This window comes from Montipora foliosa, chromosome 13, assembly GCF_036669935.1.
Source record: "Montipora foliosa isolate CH-2021 chromosome 13, ASM3666993v2, whole genome shotgun sequence".
Classification (NCBI taxonomy): Eukaryota; Metazoa; Cnidaria; class Anthozoa; order Scleractinia; family Acroporidae; genus Montipora; species Montipora foliosa.
The window spans coordinates 20,573,181-20,596,566 of NC_090881.1; the positions used below are offsets into that span (position 1 = coordinate 20,573,181).

The window sequence follows — 23,386 nt, forward strand, 5'->3', positions numbered from 1 at the left end:
CCCTATAATATGTTTGGTTTTTTTTTCTGTGTTTTCATTAGACCATAGTTTCCTAGTACGAACGAATGGTATGCAGCTTAAGGAAGAAATCAAATCTTAAAAGCTGAAGTAAATATGTGTGTGTTTTGATGTTGTTGATCAGAAAAAATCAACATGGAAGAGTTTGTAATAAATGTTGCAATTTGCTCCGCTCAGATTCTTTAACTGTAAAATTGGACAATACTTGTATGTTATATCTTGATGTTCGCGACTCGAAGCCAAAGTTTTCAAACGTAAAGAAATTACTAGCTGCCTAGGTAATGCAAATATTGTCTTGGGTTATTGTCATTCTGTTATTTGGCATAACTGAATTCCAATTAATTCAACGTCGATAAACTCGCTTAAAATCAACATTAACCCCTGGCATTAGAGGAGATTTTCGTAGAGGGCGACAATATTTCAAGTTAGACGGCATTTTATGATGATACAAGTTAAAAAACCGTGTGCTTTTAACTGGTCCATTCGGCAACTGTCCTACTTTATTGCCAGGACTCAAATTGTCCAAAAGTGTATTGCACAAGATGTATATTTTTACCCCGGCCCGTTAAACAAGTTAATGAAGAGACGAGCTTTTTTGACTGATAACTGGAAGTGTTTTCTTTCTTTATTTAAAGAAAGTTTTCTCTTAAATCAAGACGTTGAGAATCAAGGAACCTCGCGATTAGTTTTGAGACAAGATGACAAAATATTTTCCAGTTCATCATACCTGATGAGGTCAGCTTTCTAGTCCGACAATTTTCGATTTACTCAAATCGGATAAATATCAGCTCTCTTTTGCTGCCAAACAATATTTAAGTGTAGCAAGGATAGTGCGATAATCTTGCAGCAGCACTGTGCAACATGGCTGTCGGTACACCAACCGATTGAGGGACCGTGTAATTTTGCCTTCATTTACACAGCAATACAATTCATAGATATGAAGAGATGAATTTGTTTGATAGCGAGATGGGAATACTCGGAAAAATCCGAGTCCTCCTTGGAGTCCAACCGACGACCTTCCGATGACAAGTTCGGATGCTATACCACTGAGCTAGTGGAGACTCGTGGGAGTTGTATCAGAAATGTAGAAGTGTGCATGTGCATCAGCTCTGAAATTCGGTACAAAATGCTTGTGGGTCATTCTCGTCACCAGAGCCTCGGATCGCCCCAAGACTCTGGGAAACTCAATGTAGGAGAACATGCGCCGTAGGGTTCTTATAGCCAAACATTGGCTATTTGAACTGAACCTTACGGCGCCTGCTCACTCCTCGTGCTAACATGAATGCACCAATTAGAGACGCTTTTGATTGTTCTTCACAAAAACCAATGAGAAGACACTTTGTTTCAGGGTTCCCCAGAGCTCGTCTCTCCCTCAGCCAAGAGAAAAGCTCCGGGGTCGAGATTGGCTTGTGGGTCATATACGTCCTTTGTACAGGCCGCGATTCTTAAATTAGGTCAGCACCGGAATTGGAGCAGTGGCAGTGAGAGTCCATTTGTGCCATTTTAGAACCCTTGTTCCAAAAAAGGCTGCGATCCACTTTGTCACTAACCGTTGCCCTTCCAACGTTGCTCTATTTTTTGAGACCACGCAGAGAGTAGCCGGAAGTCTATGATTCGGGGACACAGCCCTCAGAAACCCAAAGAATGCCGTCATCGTAGTGTGATGCTCACGTGTTTTGTGATTTGGATATTGCATTCACAACGTTTTTTTAAAATGATTTTAAAACGCTCAAAAACATAATATTTGTGGAACTAGATTTATCTCAACCAGACGTCAAAAAGAAAAAGTGGACTATAGTTTTATAGCACATTAAAAATAAGTGAGTGATTTGACCGATTATATCTTAACTTTTCTTTAACTAGAAGTGGAGTAGGGATCAAATTGGGATTAAACCATGAAAGGATATATCTGGTAAACATTTTCCTGAATTTGAAGTGTCTGTTCGGTGGTTTAGCTGTGTTCAAATTAGATAATGAAGTGAAAAAACCCGCTGTCATCAGAAGATTATAGGAAGGAGATCACGTCTGTTGACAGTAAGATGCTATAGTTTTGAGAACTAGTGGTTTTGATGACATTCGTCGAGAGATTTCAAACCACTCTTACAACAAACGGAAAAATTTAATCTAAAATTTGCGTTTTGCTCACGATTAATAAACTTCAGTGGATTTCAGCGCATTTTATTCTAATTTGTTTCAGCTATTAAGCAAGAGACAAAACAAGAATATTTTCAAGGTTTTTTTCTCTGAACCGCCTGACACGCAGAGGCATGCCATTTCAACAATTTTAAGCGGAAGTCATCTTCAGATGATGAGAAGAATCATGTGTTGTCTTGTGGCCAGTGTATGCAAAGTTGCTTCTTGCCTCCCACCGCAATCTTGCCAACTCATTCTGCAACTTTGTTCTTGATACGAATTATTCTCTTCTCCTTGGAGAAAGGATATGCGGTGAAGAACTGTTTCAAAATATATCTCTTTGGCACGAGGCCGATTCAATAGTTTTAAAAGAATCCTTGGTTTTTTCCAAAAATGCAGCCGAAGTCCTTATCCGTCCAGGGAAGTGTCCTGATCATGTGAGTATTGACCAAGTGGTCACAATGGCGGTATCACTTGAAACGTGAGGTGCGGCTTAGGCGTGGTCAGTCCTGTGACACGATACGCTGAAAAGCTTGTGCCACAGCAGAGATTTTGCCTTTTTATTTGCAAAATGGTACAAAGACCAACTCGTGATCAGTTTCAGCGCAGTTTGAGAAGGAGAGCCTTTCTATTAAAACGATTTTACAATGTCACCGCTGAATCAAACACAAATGTGACGAGAATGAAGGAGCTGATCACCTCGTGATCAGTTACAGCAGTCTTTCTATTAAAACGATCTGATCAGCATCTAATTTCTTCTTACAACATCACCTCTAAATTTACTCGATTAAATGCCGCGGAGGTAGTTAGCTCTAATTGGGGACACTGTAAACTGAATTAAACAATTAACGCAAGTCATGTCAAAATGTTGGTCTTTGTGGAGAGAGGAAAACCGGAGTACCCGGAGAAAAACCTCTCGGTGCAGAGTAGAGAACCAAAAAACTCAACCCACATATGACGCCGAGTCTGGGAACCGAACCTGGGCCACATTGGTGGGAGGCGAGTGCTCTCACCACTGCCCCATCGCTGTACCTCTTGAGTGTCTCCCGTGCGACGTTTATTCAAGGGCAGGGTTTATTTCAAAACCACATTTCTTTAATCGGTGACAATAATTATGGTAGATCATTTGCAATTATTACTTAAAACAGAAACATGTTTGAAGTTAGAGAGAGGTCGGCCTTGATATACCGGTATAAAATTCTTGTCCTTAACAACGGAACTGCACTTTTCCTTCCATCTGCGGCGTTTATTCAAGGGCAGCGTTTAATCGAGTAAATACGTTACATGTCATGGGAATAAAAGAAAGCATCAGCCAGGAAAAATATTCCCGATTTTCTTTCCTTTTTATTTGGGCAAACACCAATTTTAGTTTCCTTCTAAAATCATACACATTTCAACATGTTTAAAAAAACATTGAAGATAATTTTCATATGCAAGGGCCGGCTGAACAATATTGGAAGCGCCGGATCTTGGGAGATCTAACCAGCAAATAATTTGTAGATTTAAAACAAAATAATACTGCAAGTCTGGTTGTACGATAGCAGCATGTAGAATTGAGGACTTCAGAGCACGACTTTTCTCTCCAGGTGTTTTCGTTTTAGATTTTAATGAGATATGAATGCGTATGTGAAAAGTTTTATTTTTATCTCCTTCGTAATACTTATAGAACAAAACATAAATTACTAAATGTGTTAATGGAAATAACGTATTGAAAACAAGCTCCATCCAACTCACCGAAAAAAAAAGTTGTGAATTGTGTCTCTTTAAGCCGCAAACCAGTTGTCAAATTTTAGTCTCTTTTATTTTTTGAAATTGAATGGCAGTTTGACACATTTAACAGAATAACGAGAAAGCAATATTAATAAGGATGGTAGAAAATTATTAGGCCATTAGGATGATTTGTAAAAGAGCACACGTAAAAAATCACCTTGTTGAAATTAAAATAATCATAAAAAATAAATAAATAATATGTTCTTTTTCAGCAAACGCATTAGCCGCTGGGAAAGATTTAAGATAAATACATACATATTTAATAATCCTAGAAGCTGGAAGATAAGACATGATGTTAAGAGGAAGACTGGAATCGAAAAAGAGGTATATACACAGTAAGAATAAACAAATTAACATAGTATAACGTAAATTACAATACTAACAAAATAAACCCCATAATGGGTCTTTCTGCAGGTTATTGTCAGCAAGGCACTCCTTTGGAAGGAAGGCATTGTCTCAGCGTTCACTTCAGGACTGTTTCATAACAGGATAATACGAAGAAGAAAGGAAATTGTAATATCTGAAGAGGCCCGTAGGCGGGTACGCCATAGGGGAGATTCTCGTCATTCTATCCCCAAGGGGGTGACTTTGCACATGAAGACCCTATGAAAGAAGGGGGGGGGGGGGGGGTGCTGTTTGGAAATTTTGAATTGAACCTCTAAGGAGACTAATCTGGGCGTGGCAAAGGTTTCTTTTGACCTCTAAAAGAGAGCATAATTTATTTAAAACATATTAAGTATATGTTTTTTGAGTTCTTCGCATGCAATCCTACACAAGACTTTCAGGGCTACATATTATGAAGGTGTTTTGCCCAGAACATCCTAAGTGAGACGAAAATCCGAAATTTACATCCCTAAGCGAGACGACGAGCATCCCCTCTTTCATATGCGAGTCCCCCCTCCGCCCCACCGGGATTCTACGTTTGTCAGTCTAGTTTCGTTTATCATACAAGACTTGTTCAGTTGCCATAAGTAAAGCCTTTTGTATTTTATTTATGTACTTTTTATTCATTCATTCATTTATTCATAATTTATTTTTGTACTGTTATTGTAATTATCTATTGTAAATAGCATCTTTATTTTAATTATCTATTGTAAATATTAGTTTTCTTGGATTGTAAAGCGCCTTTGATCATTCTATAAATGTTAAAGGGCGCTATATGAGTAAATAAGTGATAATTATTATTATTATTATTATTAGCCTGGTTTCCATACGATCAGCAACGGTCTGCGACATGATCGCCGATAGGTCTGCGCCACGTCGCAGACAAATGCAAACATCTGTCCCCGCCCGGGCGTCTGCGGCACTCGGTCTGGATGATCGGGAAAGTTGAATCTAGTTCTACTTTCCCGACCAATACGACGCTTCGGATTAAGACAATTTTTAATGGAAACGTGTGTCTGAGATGATCTGTGTCCTATCGGCGACACACTATTGTTGCCTTGAAACACGTCCAATCACCCTTGAAGTAAGCCGTTTTCTGTGTCGGAGGGAGAAATAGGACCGACACAAAAAAACGGCTGTAAGGAGGCTACAAGCCTCGCAGAGGATTAGTGGTACGCTCATCTGCGATCGCTTCAGGTTTGCCTCCTGTGTTTACGATCGTCTGCGATAAGACCGACGCAGATTGTCGCAGATCATATGCGGCTTAAGAGTACCGTTCGCTGGGGGTCTAGTATCGCTGTATTAGATTTGGACACTTCTTCAGAGTGGGTTTTAGTGGTTTTTCGTATCTGGCGCGGCACGATTGTGTAGTAATGCTGATAGTCTATGAGGTTTCAGTCTTTTGTAATATCTTGTTTGTATGTAAATAACAGCAGTCTCGTGTGAGTGCAGGCTCCCCCACCCCCACACCCCAAACTCCCATGAAGAATTTCTGTTTATTTTTCAGTTACCTTGGCGACTGTAACAAAAGAAAGCAAATTGCTTCGTAATATTCACTGAAGCACAAAAAATATGGCGGCGAGTGAACGGATGTGGATGTTACAGATGTTAACGTTATGTCTAAACGTACTTTACGTCAGAAATTCATGTGCGAAAATTGTTGAAGGAACACTCAGCTCTAAAGAGGTATTAAAACATATAGTCAATTGAGGGACGATCAATTTTTTGACAAAATAATTTTTAAGCTAAAGTTTTCATGAGCTTTTTCCTTTTTAATTGGCGCATATTATGATTTTCTCCCAGGACTGGGTTTTCTTGGCAAGATTTTGTTACAAGGATTCCATAGGACAATTGAAATATCACTTTGAGTACCCCAAGGTGAGAATAAAACTCGCGACTTAAATATATACATGCTAGGACTGTCGCTTATCTTTGTCCGGTCATTTCTTCCTTTCATCGCATAGCGTTTTGTGCAAGTTATTGTCATCACGTTCGAGTATTTTGTAAACATCATACGGTGGGGTATTCTTATGAAATTGGCAAAACTTTATAGCTGGACAATTTAAGCAATAATTATTGTGTCTTAAGGCCACCTGAAAAATTCAGGTGGCACCCACGGGCATGCACCCATCACAGAGATCCTGTTGGAGCCGTCTTTAAAAAATTGCTTAAATTGCCCGAACACTCAGTTGTCTCGTTCGTACATACATAACACGCACTTGAAGAATACATTCATTTTATTTCATTCATAATTTTTTCTGGGCAAACGCTCGAACGCGTGTACGGCACAACCATGAATCAGCTATTTTTGTATTTTTGAGGATCGAATTCACGTGTCGAACGGACACTTTGTTTGTTTCTCTGTTTTCTAGGAATATGAGACACAGAATATAATTCTTTATTTTGATACCCAGTGGCCTAGAGTTTACCCTCAGGAGGGCATGGTAAGAAAAAAAGCGATTATTATTAATTTTAATTAAGCCACTCATACGGTGCTTCATACTTGTAATTTCTCTGTATTAATTATTACTAAATTTGCTTAATATTTGGGCTAGGTTGTAGAATACCCGGCCACTAAAATCTGAAACTTAAAAGCCTGCTCCCCCAGTCATCTAGTGCTCCGATTACACCAATTTTTATTAAATTCTCTGGTTCTTTCGATTATACTATTGTTTGCACCTGAGCAAACACAACCCCTAATAACAAATACAACACAGAAGACCACAGTAACACTCGATTATTACTCATTCTAAAAGAGGTGCACCCGAATATCACTGAATTCACGACTGTTGACTGTGGGAGCACTGGCTATACATGTACAGCCACTGAATTCCACTTACATGTAGCTTTCAACTACGGGAGTACAGGACTGCGGAAGCAACAGTTCTATACACTCCATGAATTCCACTTAGTTCACGACTACAGGAGTTCGGGACCAACAGATTTATGCCATTAAAAAATGGCTGGGTATTCTAGAATCACTCCCATATTTAGAGAACTGAAGGCATTAGACCACAAATAATTAATTAAAGTAAAATAAATAGGTGGGTTCACACTTAGTCTAGGGATGTAAGAAGGCTATAAGTAAGCTCGAGTTCTACTTAAAGTACCTTGATTTGTAACCTTAGAAATGAGGTATCTTCAGAGAAGCCAAAGTATGATCTTAAGTGTGGTTTTATCCTCTTTGAATGCATAATTGAGTAGATCAGAACACGATAAGGTGTCATGTACATCTTGAGTTTCTGTCGCACTTATGGCCTACTTGATCCCTAGCGTGAACTTGCATAATGATTTTAATCAAGTGCCTGCATTACTGCTGATTAGTGTTAACATTAGTGCATTTTCGCAGTAGTATCGTAGTGAAGGAGATGATTGAAATATTTTGCAAAAGTTTGGTTGTTGATAAAGTTAAGAGCAAATTCGTTCTAACAAAAGGCATGCGTCAGCTGACATAATTGTTATTGTAATTTGTTAATTTAATTTCCTTTATAAACTTGTTTGGTAAAACCAAAATTTTCATGTTTTACTTAGTAGTGTTTTGGTAGGTGCGTTGTGGTGTAACTGTACATGTAACAGCTGACTTCTTTTTGTACAAGTATAAAATTTAATTCATTTCTATTAGTACAGGTAATCACATGATTATAATAGCAATTTTGAGCAAATGTTTTCAAATGTTGACAAAATTGGCGAGTGTACAAATAACGCATGTATAGAAATTTATTTTATCAAACGAGTTGATAAAGGTTGAATAACCACCGTGAAAGATTTGACGCTGACGCTGACGCTTTCGCTCCGACGAAGGGCTAACGCTCGAAATATCAGCTTTCCAAATCTTTCAAGGTGGTTATTTGACCTTTATCAACTCGTTTGATAAAATAAATTTCTGTTTCAATCTCCCACCGACACAGCACCACAGTTTCTTTAGAAACTAAAATTTTGTAACGCATGTATATCATCTATTACATAATAACCCAAGCTATTCACTGATTTTGATTGGTTCTTGCCTATGATCTATGAGAGGACAGACGCACGATTGATGTCACCATCAGCTTTTATGCGAATAAAGTTTAATTCTTTATTATATAAAACAAATAGATTCCATGTTGCCGTGGGTCTGTTCAGTAATAGATCACAGAAGACGTCAAAATGTGGTAAGAACATCAGTGACACACTCAGCTATCGCCTCGTGTGCCACTTTTTTGTTCTTACCTCATTTTGACGTCATCTGTGATCTATTACTGAACAGACGCACGGCAACATGGAATCTATTTGTTAATCATAAGTCACGTATCCAAATTTTGTGCCACCTGGGGTTTGCTTAATTGGCTCTGTCAGTTTCTTTGATCATTGACCAATCAGAAAGCTGGGTTTGTTACCTCGTTTTTGAACTGTTACCTGAAAACTACATGTCTCTTTGACAACCAGCATCATTTTTCCATTAGATTAAAAAAAAAAATGCAAATTTTACAATAAATGGACAGACACATAAATATATAATTTATGCGATAATGACGTGATAATTTGCTCGTGTCAGATTGAAGTTTCTGGCATCTTTGTCTCGTTCAGTGTTCGACAATAACGCTTGCCCGATTGCCGGGGGCAAGCGAAATATATCCGTAGGCAAGTAAAACTCTAAGACTCGCCCGATTGGGTAATCAACATTTTTGTTCTACTAATATTTTGCGGAACGATTTGATTTGCAGCGAAGAAAGTGACTAGTAATGTGACGTAATCACAGCAAATATGATAAAAAAATAAACGTTACATCTCTTTGTTGTCATTTATTTTTCTGTTCAAAAATATGTTGGTACAATGTACAAATCTCAAAACAGTTTGGAAGAGGAACATGTTAGTGGCTGCCATCTTTCTCGGTGCGAAAGGAATGCTTGTTACAATGCAACCCAGTTTTTGCGCGGCCACAATTAATGCCTTAAGGCCTAGTTTCATATGTCGGGAAAATCCCAGACGACTGGAGATTTCGCAGTTTCCCGACCATCCCAGATTTTGCTGACTAATGAAAACCATAAATCGTAGACATCCCCGATGATCTCGGATGGTCGGGGACGAATCAAGAAAATAGAATGCGTTTCCATTTTCTCAACGTGTCCCAGATTTTTGCGATCGTCGGCGATCATTCCCGACATATGAAAACTCAAATTTGTACATTCAGGGACGTCGGCGATGGTTCTTAGCTCGTTACCAATCCTCTAAATTGCATGTTTCAATTTTTGGCTCACTTTCCATTTTCTGCCAAAGTCACCATTGGAAGAATCTAGGACAAGCATCTGGCGATTTTCTGATATGTCGGCATAATCAGGTACGGTCGGGAAACTGTGAAATCCCTGATCGTCTGGGATTTTCCTGACAAATGAAAACTAGGCTTAAGATACAAATGCACAAGAAAATTCTACCTTTTCTCACGCAATTTCATCCAACATTGAAAGACACAGAAAATTGCTTTTAATTCAAAACCAGCATAATCTCAGAGAGATATTCAAGGAATCTCGCTTGATCTCTTGTAGAAAAGGAAATCGTTTAAAGATGTGCTTGTCAAAGCAAAACTGTGAAGACTACTAGAACACCATGGACACAGCAGGAGTCGCACTGCTCTGTCAAATTTTACACGTTTTACACAAAATTGACATTTTTACAAGCCTCCTTTGAGTTTTAATGGCAACAGGTCTTTAGAAGGTGGGAAACCGAAAAAAAGCCATGGGCAGCCAAAAAAACAAAACTGGTTGCCCAAAGGGCAAATTAGCAAGAAAGTTAGTGTCAAACACTGTCATTCTTCTTGTGTTTTGATTTAATTTTGACCCCTCTACCTTTTTGGTATTGTAAAAAACAAATTGATGTGAGTTTTTCATTCGTCTTTCCTGGTATTGACAATGAATTTCATCATAACATTGCCAAAGGAGTCTGCAGATCCACTCGGCTATCGCCTTGTGGATCCACAGCTACTTTGACAATGTTATGACGAAATTCATGATCAATAACAGGGCAGATGCATGAAAAAACTGACATCAGTTTGTTAAATAGTATTATTATATTTACCATCAAATGCAAGGGAAGGGAATTGTCACCTTATCTGTATTCTGCTGTGCATGCAAATTAACACATTTTGTTTCTTCTTTGAACAGAAATGCATAGACAGAGAAGACAAAGTATATAAAGGAAATAACCAAATTATTAACCTCACAACCTCCTACATATGGTCTGGATGTAACGAGCAGGAAGTTCTTGGCAGCAAACATCTCATTTGTGATGGTAAGAATAAATAATAATAATAATAATAATAATAATAATAATAATAATAATAATAATATCATTATTATTATTTTGCAGTGACAGATGTTTGCCAGAGATGTAGATAAAAACAAGCAGTCAGGGAAAATATCCATATGTCAACTTGATTTTTTGCCCTGAAAACGCTTGTGGTTTTAAAAATAAACTTTTGTATTTCCTTAATTTTTAAATTCAAACTTTAATTATTTTGATCTGATATTTCTAATGCAATGAATTATTGATTGTTGAAATGGAACAAGGCTCATTGACCAGCATCCTCAGTAATTCATGCATGCTAAATAAATTACTCCAACTTGTGCACAGCTGACATGTGCAATGTACAATCATGTACATTTAGTTTCTTCCAATTATCAATGCAAAGAGCATAAGTAACGTTTTTGTAGCCTTAAGAAAAGACAAAGACCCTTGCTAACTTAAAGAGCCCAGTATAACCTCAAGGAGTGTGGAGAATGCATGTGCATTAACGCAGGCTGAGCGTGTTGCTAGCAGAACATCATATGTAAATTTCCTTCTGGTTTGAGAACAAACCTTTTGAAAGTGCTTCTTTGTTTACAAGTTTTTTTATGATTGCGGCGTGATTAAAGGAAGTTTTGCGCCGACTAAAACGCCCTTGATTGTAAGATACAATCGGTGGCTGTTTAAAGATATCGAAATCCAATATGGCAGACAACAAATCATATTGTTCCTACTTTCCCGCCACCGCAGCAAGATTTTTTAAAAACGAAAGTCTCAAGCATAACGTTTTTAAACTGCCCTTGAGTCAGAAGTCCTTTATGTGTTTTCAGAAAAGATAGCCACTGCAAATTTTTATTTGTATTGAGCCCGAGTAGTTTAGACCTCATAAACATCATCTCCTCTACATGTCTTGACTCTTCAAACAATGAAAGTAGCCGGCGAAACCTGACAGAGAAGGCGGCGAACTTCGCCGGCTGCCGGCTCTTATATACAACCCTGGTCACTGTGGCAAAATGACCTACCAATCTCAAATGTGATTAATAATAATAATAATATTATTTATCAAACATGTTTATGTCTGGCTTCATTTTTTGAACTTTTAAATAATAGTATTGTTAATGTTATTATTTTTATTTCTTTATCCTTAGGGGATCGCAATTTTCGTTCGAGCCGTGAGAGATGGTGGTACATAGCTTTGAGTAACTGCCAATCAACAAAGGTAAATAATCTTAGCATGGCGTGTTGAGACCTCTCCCCATTTTCGAATGTGTCCCAGGGTCTTTTCCAAGACCCAGCATAGCAATGGTTTTGCTCAAAGGTGAAATGTAACAATAACAAATTGGAAGCTTTTGTCTCATTAATGTATGAATTTGTTTGGTAAATGTGCCTAGCTTTAATTAGACAAATCTGACCTGTCAAAAGTTAAACTTGTTCAACCAAGCGTCTTCCCTATAAAGCCTTCAGAGTTTGAAATATTAGCCATCAAAATTGCCAAATTATTGTGTCAAAGTGCTATTAATTAAATGGACCTACAGTACAAAATGTAAATTCTTTGTAAATTAAATTGAGAAGTTTTGAACCCAAATAGGAAAAAGTTTAACATTACACACAGAGCTGGACTCAAATTTTAGAGAGGGTTATTAGAAAAAAAATGTAGACAAAGATTCAGCTGACTTACATGTAGCTGCATGAATGTGATGTCTTAAAACCTTTTCTCGATTAGTTGAGAAACAACCCTTGTTTACGTGCACAAGACTCAATACTGTCATGTTACAGTATTTGGTGTTTGATCCCGAATGTAATTTAGGGCTTGCAAGTAAAGTACAGACTAGAAATGACAAATGGAAACAATTCATGGGGAAAGCAGTTTTCAGCAGATGAGCGATGTAAGTATTTGTCTCACTACATCGTGAGAGAAAATTTGTTGTCTATCATCATATACTTGTACATGTAACTTTAAGTCTTAAGATAGATGACAGTCAATGCGACATTTTCTTATTAATTTTGCAAGGAAATATGTGTACAATGGTGGATTTATCAACTTAGATGAAATGGTAAATTGTACAACAAGTTGCAAAGTTAATGGAGACACTTTATCTTCTTGGGGTGTTATTAATTTACCTGTAATGTCACACACTTCAGGCCCCCTCCTCCTTATCAACATTGCTAGCAATACAAAAAAATTCTGAAAACTTGAACAGTCAACAGTTAAAAGGGGAAAGGGAGGGGGGAAGGTTTTAATTCTAGATCAGGCAGTATTGAAAGCTACATGTAAGAACGGTGTTTTTCGACAGGACTGTGTCACCAATTTTGCAACCTGGTGTAGCTGACGTTTTGAGCTTGAGCCCTTTACCAGAGCAAAACATAATGGACTAATGCTCAAAATGTCGGTGTTTGATATTCTTTACGGTGGTCAATTTACCGTATCAACCCAGTTGATAAACCCATTTGTGTTTCACTTCCTTACTGATGTAGCGTCACAGTTTCCTTAGGAACTAAACCGCTACCCATTTTATATACATGTACAATAGAAACACACGCTATTAGTAGCTCATTGCTTTAAAATTGCTAAATCTGTGCATGGCTTTTGTCAATTATAATTTATCATGGTAATTTTTGTTTCTAATTTGCTTCAGATATTCTTCCAATGGATATAGGTTTCTTTGTAGCATTTGTAATAGTCTGGGTATTGTCAGCTTATGTTGCAAGTAAGTAACCCTATCCTACTGAATAGATCTTTGCATTGTTGTCAGTCAAAAAACGTATTTTACATGTTTCTGGGGATATCCATGGGATTGACTGTGATATAGTAGTTTTATGCTATGGAAACTGCAGGTACTCAAGCTAAGAAGCAGGGGAAATATATTTTTACGGAGCAAAACAGCTGTATTGAAGGCAACAATACAGTATAGGCAAATACAGTGAAAACAACGTACTGCTTGCCTGACCTCACATCTGAGGTTTCTTTCTAAGAGATTTTTGGGGACTTTTTAACTGTTATCGGATAACATTCTCAGAAAAGCAAAACTAAAGATAAAGGATTTTTTGTAATTTATTGCCAACAGAAAACTAGTTTGACTGATTCTTAATACCCTATGTAATAAACATTGTAATCAAGGATTTATGACAATAATGCAAAATTGCAATTTGAATGGAAAAAGTAGACTTTACAGTTTCGAAATAAATGGTGGTTAATAATAATATTAATACATAATATAACTTACATGTAACGCTATAGGGACCCTTGAGACCATGTGTCAAGCTCTAGCTCCTCCTTTTTATATTTTGAGATGGTGACCTTGTTTTGTAACAATTTTTGATTTTTCCACTATACACTGTGGAATGTGAATTAATCAAGGAGGCGAATATGACTTTTTTTTCTGTACCACTACCCCTGAGACAATTACCAATTTCCAGAAATGAAATGCTATTTTTATTTTTAGCTTTGCCTTATAGGCACAGTTGTTAATTTTATATCAGCAAATTTTGCCTTATTTTAATGTATTTTGGACCAATAATAATAATAGTACATGTAACAATAAATTAAAAAATAATAATACTAATTAAATGAAATAATAATAATTACTGACAGCTCACATTTACAATACTGAGTGCATAATTATTATCATTATGCTGAGCTCTGGTGCTTTTGTTGATCCTTCTTTGTTTTTTTCTTTTGTTTGCTCAATGTTTTGTAGAAATATTAGCATCTCGAAGACTCTTTCATGTTTCCTACAAGTTGTTTATGACCTCTGTCACTTTTGAAGGTGAGAATACCTTCTGTGTACATAAAATTTATTTCATTGAACCATTAATTTAGCAAACATTATTAGTATGGTTGTATTTGTTGTTTTTTTTTTTTTTACGAAGAGTTTTAATGTTTAAAAACGTAATGGGACATAAGCCAATCAAACCGTTTTTGAACTTTGCATGTTGAACTCACATAATATTATAACTCAATACTATACGAACAACTAAGAAGAAACTTAAGCACTATATTTCTAAGTGTTTTATTCTTTTTGGTTTTTATTTTATTGCTGTTAACACTACAATGTAGTAGAAAAGCTGCCCCTAACTTAAGTAGTTTTCAATATTTGAAAAAAAAAAAGGCATCTGGAAAATATTCGTAACTGAGGTACTTCAGTCGAGAACGTAAGATCGATCTTTCAATTTCCCTTCATTGATTAATACCGCAGTGTACTAATGACATTTCCCTGAAAAATTTTACCATTGTTTTTTTGGGCAAACCATAACATAATACTGTTGTCTTGTTTTAGCTATCAGCTTGATGCTCTTCTTAATCTACTATGACAAATTTGGAAAGACTGGCTTTGAAACATATGGAATTAAAGTAGTTGGTATGTGTAAAAACTTTAGACAATTTTGGATTGGATTTAGGAAAGGCTAGGTTTATATTGCAGTGCATAGAGTGGTTTTCAATTGAGAGTCGAAAGTAATTAGCGAATTGCTTTGGTTTTGCATTACTTCACTCAGTGATTGGTTCAAAGTTCTCATGTCACTTTTTCAACCAATCAGAAGTGAAACCAAAACCAATCGTGGCTTGCACTTGCACATTTTCCTGTGCTTTTGTCGGCTACATGTAATTACTTCCAGTTTTGATTGGTTTAGTGGGTTGTCTCTGTCCTTTTTGATTGGCCAAAGTAATTACTGCGGTTTTGGTTTTAGGACACTCCATCGAAACTTGCTCCAATAGAAGTTATTTTGGTTGCATTGATGTCGTCAGTTATGTTTGTCATCATCATCATCAATATCATTATTGCTGTCATTATCATCATTGTATATGGTTGAATTTTATATTCACTTGTCATAATTATGCCTGTAGTTGATTTTGTCAAGCATTCATAAGCCTCTAATATTCATTACAGGTATATTGATGTATATTATACAAAAAAGGCCTGAGATAACCAAGGGAAAAGAATTCCATTCTTTATAAACAGTGTGCAACTTTTTTTAAAGTCTCACAGAGATTTTGGAAATGAAAGGGTCATGAGACAGGCTCTTCGGTTCACAGGAAAAGACATACATTGTAATAGTCTTGGTACTTTCTTGATTCTGTAACACCCAAGTCTTGGTCGAATATTGTAATTTCAATCTCCTTCACCTACTTTACAGGCCATGGCCGAACATTATGACCATTATGCTAAAAAAAAAAAAAACACTGACAGTACTGATAAGGCTTGGTAAAATAGTTAATTAAGGAAACTAGATATACACTGGACATACATGTACCTACTTCCAAAATATCAAATATTCAGTGACTTGTCCGTTTTATTCCCAAACTCCTTGAATGAAGATAAAAGCTCTGTGGACCTGTTTTTAAACTTAAATCTCCATCTATGGAATTAACATGAGACATTTTTCTATGTCCTATTTTGATTATAGCACGTGGGAGCAATTATGTCGCTCATGTTGTGTTTCTAATCATGCTAATTTTGATGGCAAAAGGGTGGACTGTTACAAGGTAGGAAACCTTTAAGTGAAAAATTTACTATGAATGGCAATGGTAGTCTTTACACTACTGTAAAATCTCAAGTCAAGTAATTTTTTATTACTTAACGCATTACACACAAATATGCAAACTATGGGAGCCAAGCTCAGAGATCAAAGCAAAATAGGATGCTGTGATTGACAAGTTTGAACTGCCTGGCGCAGCCCAAGAAACCACAAGTCGGTTTTAACCCATTGACTCCTGGGGGTTCCCCATTGACAAGTAAAATTGTCTGGCGTTACAGGGTAAAATACTAAGTCTGGCCGGTTTGGGTGTTAAAGGGTTATGGGGTTTTTCAGCGAGTGATTAATGGGACATAGTTTTTCAGTGAGTGATTAACCCATTGACTCCTGGGGGTTCCCCATTGACGAGTAACATCGTCTGGCATGAGACAGAGTAAAATACTAAGTACATGTATGGCCAGTTTAGGCCGGTTTAAGGGTGAATGAGTTAAGGATGGTTTTCAAATCACTTATCTCCTGCTTGAATTGTTTCAACTTGCCAACTTTAATTTGAGATGCAAAGTAAAATAACTTGAGATTTTACTTAGGCCTTCATGCATTTTGGGTTAAGTAAAACTTAGCCGCTCCTACAATGTAAGTCTTTCTTAACCTACCAAGTGTAAAGAGTGCCAATATAATAATTTGTATCTTAGATAACTATAATGCACAGTGACTGTTCATTCCATTGAGCCATATTCTACAGCGTGTTGTGCACTTTAATTAGTTGTAATTATAGCTCTTTTACAGTATGAACCAATGACCTATGTGAGTCTGGTCGTGGGTTTAAATCTCGTTGAAGCGACCTGAAATTTTTCAGATGTCTATAAGAGACAATATTATTGCTTAAATTGTCCTGATAAGTCCAAGGATCACTTCCTTTCTTCTATAGGCTGTGTAAGCGGCACAAAATTAATATACAATTTACATTACATTTTTTTCATAATTTTAAAAGAATGTCTTGTTCTATGTTTACAGTACCTGATATCCTTACCACTCAAGTCAATCTTGTCTTGTCTTTTTCAGAGGGCGTATCAGTTCTTCTGGTCAAATTAAGCTTAGCATCTTTGGCACAGTGTACACCCTTTGTTTTGCCATCCTTTTCTTCTATGAAGCGTCTGTAAGTACAATAGAACATTACCAGATCAAATAAATATAAGTTTTCCCCAAATGTATGGATGATGTATTCTCCAGGTAATCTTGGGTGCCATTTAAGCCAATAATGAGTTTCAACTGGTGAAAGGCAGAGCAGTGGGCTATTAGTATTTACAAGCAAAAAAATTGGGTTGTATCTAAACAACAAGCAAAATAAGCAAAATCGACTCACAGCCTATTCCATCAGGCTGTGCTGCTGTGCTCCGAGGTCATCCATGGGTCGTGTTCAGGAGCCGAGCGCCTAGCCGGCAGCACAGCTCCTTCGGTCCGATCTCGTTGAGCCGCGCCCTTAGCAATTCAGTCTCCGACTGCGAGAAAGGGCGATTAGCAGGTCACGTATTATTATTATTGTATTATTATTATTACATGTAGAACACTGGTAAAAGTGATTAATTATTGTTCACCTCTTAATGGGAGTTTTTAAAGCACTGGCCCTTTCATCAGAACACGGGCTAGGAGTTAAACCTGGTACTACATGAATTTTGTGCATGGAGAAACTCCTTCAGTTTGTTTAGTACTTGGACCTACAATTTTTTTGGAGCTCTTGAAAGGACACCTGTAGGAAGTGTCTGACTGTGAAAAGTTTGAAAGTTTGTGTGAAAATTCAACAGAATTATATAATAGCTGTTGTCAAAGGAATCTGTGCACACCTAGACCACAAATACAAATTCATGTAGTGCTTTTTGTTTCATTTATGAAATACAGTGTACCAGTAATTTCTTGAGTACATGTACATGTACATAAGAAATTGTCTTTTAGAAAATTCTCTTCCCCAGTGAAAGCTGAAGGCAATTGAATCACTTATGCAGGATTGGTAATAGCCTATGAACCTGGAGTATATCATCATAAAAAGAACTTTTTGTTCGTTCTGCACACAAGGTGTCAATAGAGAGATTTAGCAACAGGTTTATGACAAACATTAATTAATTAAGCTGAAATTTCTGTTTTGCCAAAATCAAGAAACTAGTTTCATATTTTTTTCGTCAGTTACATGAATAATAATGTATATTAACTGGTATTGATAATTTTCATACTTTTACAGTAAATTAGTAGTAGTAGTAGCCTGACAGTTGCTGTTTCACATCAATTAAATCTCCCCTTTATTCAGTTGTGCCAAGGCAAAATGAAAATGTGCTACAACCCCCAGAAACCTTGTCTTTGCTGTTGGAACATTTGTATATTAGCTTATTACCTTCTGCTCTTTTTCAAATGAAAGGTATTTGACCCTGGTCAAGTTCTCTATATTTATGAGAGTGCAGCAGGTGTAGGGATTTGTGTCCTGCGAGTGATTGTAAGTAGTATTGATTGTCAAATGTTACAGTTATTAAGCAAATTGTTTGAGTCAATGTTAGGGCTGTCAATGTGGATCCCCCCGTGGTTTTTTGCTGGCAGCCATCTACTATTGAGAACTTTGCACCTGAGCATTATTTTATGACCTAGCCCCTAAAAGGTGTCTTCTGTAGGTCAGTGGGAGGTGATCTGAACTGCTGTTGGAAGGTCACAAGTTTAAATTCTGAAAGGAGTACTCAGGGTTTTTTTTCTGTAAGCTTAAGTGGCCATTTTAAATATAAAACCATTCCTAAATGAAGTTCTTCTTTGTAAGTACTTCGACTTTATTTCAGGCATGGCTGTGGTTCTGCTATGGCACATTCTTCACTTTGAAGCATTTCCCCAACAAGTGTAACTTTTACTATCCATTCTGGTTTTTCTATACAGGATGGTAAGCATGAGACTGTTAAAATTGTTAATCTTTGAATATTTTGAAGTGGTCTGAATTGAAGGATTTTCAATGTGGTAATAATGTGGTACAAAATTGACTCTCAGTCAATTACATTGTACATCTGGCTGGGTTTGCGGTGATCCAAGATCACAGATCATCACACATGGACTGTATGGCGGTAGGGCTAAAGTTCATTTACAGGTCACTTTTCACAGGTCATTAATTTTACCTACAAAAGATACTAAGGCCACCCAAAACCTTCAAATTTGCTAACCTTAGGCCTAAACATTGTTTTTAGGCCTATTAAGGCCTAAGGTTAGCATTAGTAAAGCTTTGGTAACGAGTGACCCAGTGTTCTCACCAGGCCACGCCCTTGCGGGATTTCCACAAGAAAAATAGAAGTGGCGCATTAAAACCACATGTATGCAAACCCACGCCCTAACCACTGGACCAGGCTGCGCCCTCAATGCAGGTTAAATTTATTTCTGGTCAAAGTGATTTTAACCTACGATGATATGTAATAATATTTCTTTCTCTCTATTTGTGATAATGAATACCAGACACAAATCAACCTATGATAAATCCTTTTGACCTGAAATCAAATTTAACCTTTAAGTCATACACAACACTTAACAGTGTCTGGTGCAAAAGCCAGTTTCTTAAAGGGTTTTACTTTTGGGTTAATTTAAAAGAATAATATTATTATCTTTTGTTCTTTTAGGTTTCTTGCTGGGCCAGTAGTTGTTGTAATTGCAACATTCAAAATACCGAAGTGGCAAAGGTAAATGAAATTAAATTGTAACTTTCCAGTTTTTCTGCAGCCAGGAGTCAACCCCAGGAAAGATTCATTGTTGTTTCTTAAAATTAAACTAGAATCAAGAATAGTGCATTGCAGTTGTTTGCTTGTGAAACTATGTTCCTCTTACTATGTAGTTATTTCACTGGAACACTCCTATGCACAACTCTTTTTCCTGACCATCTTGTACAATGCACCTTTTCCTCTCCCCTGCCCCTCAGATCAATTTTGTCCCCAGCTAAGCTGATGACACTCAACAACTTGGACATTCAATATTGAATGAGGGGGGTGGGAGGGGAGAGTAAAAAAAGCCTATTTTCAAGTGCAATAAGCCACAAAGCATGATAGAAAAACCACCTTTTTATGCGGTCTATTTACCATAATTAGTATTGCTCAAATAATTATTTCAAGCTTTGGTATTCTAAATTCATTGCTGCATTTGAACTCAAGCCTCTACGACAAAAGCCCAAGAAACAGTTTCAAATATTGCTTCTTTCTGCAGAAGTTCTGTCCACTAAGTATCTCCAGTAATTATGTTAAAGACTTTGTTTTAAATTCTGTGGCACAATACCAGGAACCTAAACCAATATGCGGGTATGATGATGACAATAATAATATAATAAAGTTTATTAAGTCAAGTCTTCTAGCATTGGGACATTAATTGAGGACACTGAACATAGAAATTAAATCAATTTGTCTCCAATCAAATCATGGGTAGGTTTTTGACTAGAGGGGGAAACCAAAGTACCCAGAGAAAAACCTTTCAAAGCAGAGTAGAGAACTAACAAACTCAACTCACACATGATGTCGAGTCTGGGAATCAAATCTGGGCCACATTGGTGGGAGGTGAGTGCTCTCACCACTGCATGGGTTGCCTGCAGCTATGGGTACTACTCAAACTTGTTCAAAGCTGAAGTCTTGAAGGTACTTGTGTCCACTGTTTTAGGGCTCAAGTGGTTAATGGCCTAGAATGGGGCATCTCCTTTTTGGCGCACTGTGTTTTCTTGGTAGGTTACAATATTAGAATACTAATAATAGTAATATCGTTCAAAAATAATGAAGGGCTGTATGCATTACTGTCTTAAGTACTGTTGTTGACTGTTTTTTTGTTTTTTCTTTATTATTATTATACTTATTTTATTTTATTATTTTGTATGTTACTACCGGGAACAGCTGTCAGGAATCTTCCGAATTGCTTCTCAAACTCATTAATAATTCATAAGGCCAACTACAAATCACTGCATGTATACCACATCACATGCATGTGTTTGGATACCCAATGCAAAACAATATACCACTCTCCAGTGAAAGTGGTATATACCACTAAAATATGCACAATGACAACTTGCACAAAATCAATGAATATTTATTACTCAGAATAAAGTTTATACTCCTTCTTCAGTCTTTCGTGGTAAAAAGGCCGCCGGGTTCCAAAGTACAGGACTTCACTAATCGATTCTGTTTCCATTCCTCGAAAACCTTACACGACCATTTGGTTTTATAAGCTGTTGATTTCGGTAATGCGTTATCAACACTTTTCTTCTCATCCACCACACTTTTCGGCTGCCATAATCTCTCGAAAGACTTTGTTGCATCATAAATGCAAATTAATTAAGCCAGTGAAAAACATCTTTCATATTGAAATTACCCAGGAAGGAACGTTAGATAGCAAACAATTCTAATTGGAAGTCTTTGTTTATGATTTGTTTGAGAGTGATCATGAGAAGTTATTTCCAAAACTTGTGCTTCGTGTTTCGTCGGGGTATCCAAACACCTCGAAACAATAAAAGCACTCGGCCTACGGCCTTGTGCTTTCATTTGTTTCTCAGTGTTTGGATACCCCGATGAAACACTCGCTCTTGTTTTGGAAATAGTACTTCTAACACAAGAGATTTTCCTGATAATATTCACGTTAAAACGACCAACAGACTCGAATCACTTCACTATGTGAATGCCTCAACTGGAAGGAAAATTACAATTGCTAGATCACATGTCAACTCGCACATGGTTTTGAAATCCTAAACTTACATCACGTAATTGCAGCTCATTCACCAAGGAACGAGAACAAAGGGAACATAGTTCACTTTCACATCATGACAATCATGCAGTCCATTTTCCGACACAACAGATTGTAACTTGTTGAAGTTTGTAACCTTGGTTAGGTTCCCATTAGCAGTCTGTTACTGATTTCACTTAAGACTGTGACTACTGAAATAATAGTGTGTATAGCGGTCAGTATAAAATGCAGACTGGGTCTAAAATGCAGACTAGGTACAAAATAGGCTTCGGCCCAGGCTTAAACCTACGGTAGGCCTCAGTCTGCATTTTAGACCCAGTCTGCATTTTTAGACCGCTTTGTATAGTATGTGTCTGACATTAGTGTCAACATTACCAGTAAAAAGCAACCTCAACTGTTGACTATTTTCACCTTCCCATAATGCAATACGTTTTGTCTTTACATAAAAACAATACAAGTTATTTACTTTTGGGATTGTATTGTGCTTCAGTGAACTGGATATCCATTGTTTTAACCCTTTCACTCCTGTGGGGTTCCCCATTGACGAGTAAAATCGCCTGGCATTAGACAGAGTAAAGGCTATAAGTGTCACTCTTGGGAGTGAAAGGGTTAATGCAAACAACCCCTCAAAATGAACTGTATTACAGGATTGGTGAAAAAAAAGTGAATTGTGTGTTGGTTGCAAATTATTTTTATTGATGATTACGCACCAAAGCTTTCTCTGAGAGAATTGAAAATTCTGTCCACAGAAAAATTAATGTGTTGTTACCCAACCTTTCTATTGCACAAGATTCTCCCTGCAATTTCCAGCACGCATGCTTGTCAAAATGCCCATCCTCTTCTGTAAAATTAATAATAGATTCATAACATGAGTGGGAGATTTGTATGGTTGTAAACAGTGGCCTGCCATTGGCAAGTCAAAGTAAATGTCATGAGATCCTCCCTGTATATTGTATCTGACTTGTGGCAAATAAACATGATATAAGGGGTTGAATTTGTTAGTGTTACTGGTAAATACTTCATTGACTGCTCCTCTCAAGGGCTTTTCATGAGCATAAAAGGAAAATGAAACAAATATGACAAATCTTTAAGAATTTGAAATGGTGGGAGGCAGATCAAATAGTTCTGTAATAAGTGCAGCCAAAAAATTAAACTGAGACCACCCAGGATAATTCCAACAGGTTGTAAGCTAGGGATGTTCAATGCACAGAAACTGAGTTGGATTCATAATTTGGTAAAGATGACTTGACAAGCACAAGTCTGGTTCGCATGCACTTGAATAACAAAGCACACCAAATGAAATAGCTCTTTCCATAACACAACTTTTCTGTGTCATAAATTCTTTATGAACAAGGTGTTCAACATTGGATTGTTAACAGCAATGGACCACTCAATTCTGCTTTTGTGCATTGGACGTTTGTGGTAAGAGTGGAACTTCAACCTGGGAACTCCAGATTTCAAGGCTGGTGCCCCAACCACTCTGTAATGCTGCCTCCTTAAAAATGGTCAATCTTCTATTGTATTTTAAATGAATTTTAATTAATTAATTAATTAATTAATTAAGTAATTGTTATTTTTAACTGTAATCAGGAATTTCATGTGTTTTTGTTGACTGTTACACTCATGA

The 23,386-nt window shown here is 37.0% G+C and overlaps 2 protein-coding genes across 2 annotated transcripts in view; one reads left to right on the forward strand and one right to left on the reverse strand.

Moving 5' to 3' along the window:
- LOC137982106 (protein capicua homolog) overlaps positions 1–17,145 on the reverse strand; it is a 40,555-nt gene extending 23,410 nt beyond the window's left edge. Inside the window, exon 1 of the mRNA XM_068829164.1 lies at positions 17,053–17,145. The gene's annotated coding sequence lies outside the window, so the exon portion shown is untranslated. The remainder of the gene's footprint in view (positions 1–17,052) is intronic.
- LOC137982109 (transmembrane protein 145-like) overlaps positions 5,833–23,386 on the forward strand; it is a 25,295-nt gene continuing 7,741 nt past the window's right edge. The window contains exons 1-15 of the mRNA XM_068829168.1: positions 5,833–5,991; positions 6,109–6,183; positions 6,678–6,749; positions 10,443–10,569; positions 11,712–11,782; positions 12,371–12,449; positions 13,200–13,271; positions 14,262–14,330; positions 14,841–14,921; positions 15,967–16,045; positions 17,098–17,191; positions 18,443–18,517; positions 18,849–18,946; positions 19,668–19,727; positions 20,689–20,749. Of these exons, the coding sequence (XP_068685269.1) occupies positions 5,878–5,991; positions 6,109–6,183; positions 6,678–6,749; positions 10,443–10,569; positions 11,712–11,782; positions 12,371–12,449; positions 13,200–13,271; positions 14,262–14,330; positions 14,841–14,921; positions 15,967–16,045; positions 17,098–17,191; positions 18,443–18,517; positions 18,849–18,946; positions 19,668–19,727; positions 20,689–20,749 (1,227 nt within the window). The 5' untranslated portion in view covers positions 5,833–5,877. The remainder of the gene's footprint in view (positions 5,992–6,108; positions 6,184–6,677; positions 6,750–10,442; positions 10,570–11,711; positions 11,783–12,370; positions 12,450–13,199; positions 13,272–14,261; positions 14,331–14,840; positions 14,922–15,966; positions 16,046–17,097; positions 17,192–18,442; positions 18,518–18,848; positions 18,947–19,667; positions 19,728–20,688; positions 20,750–23,386) is intronic.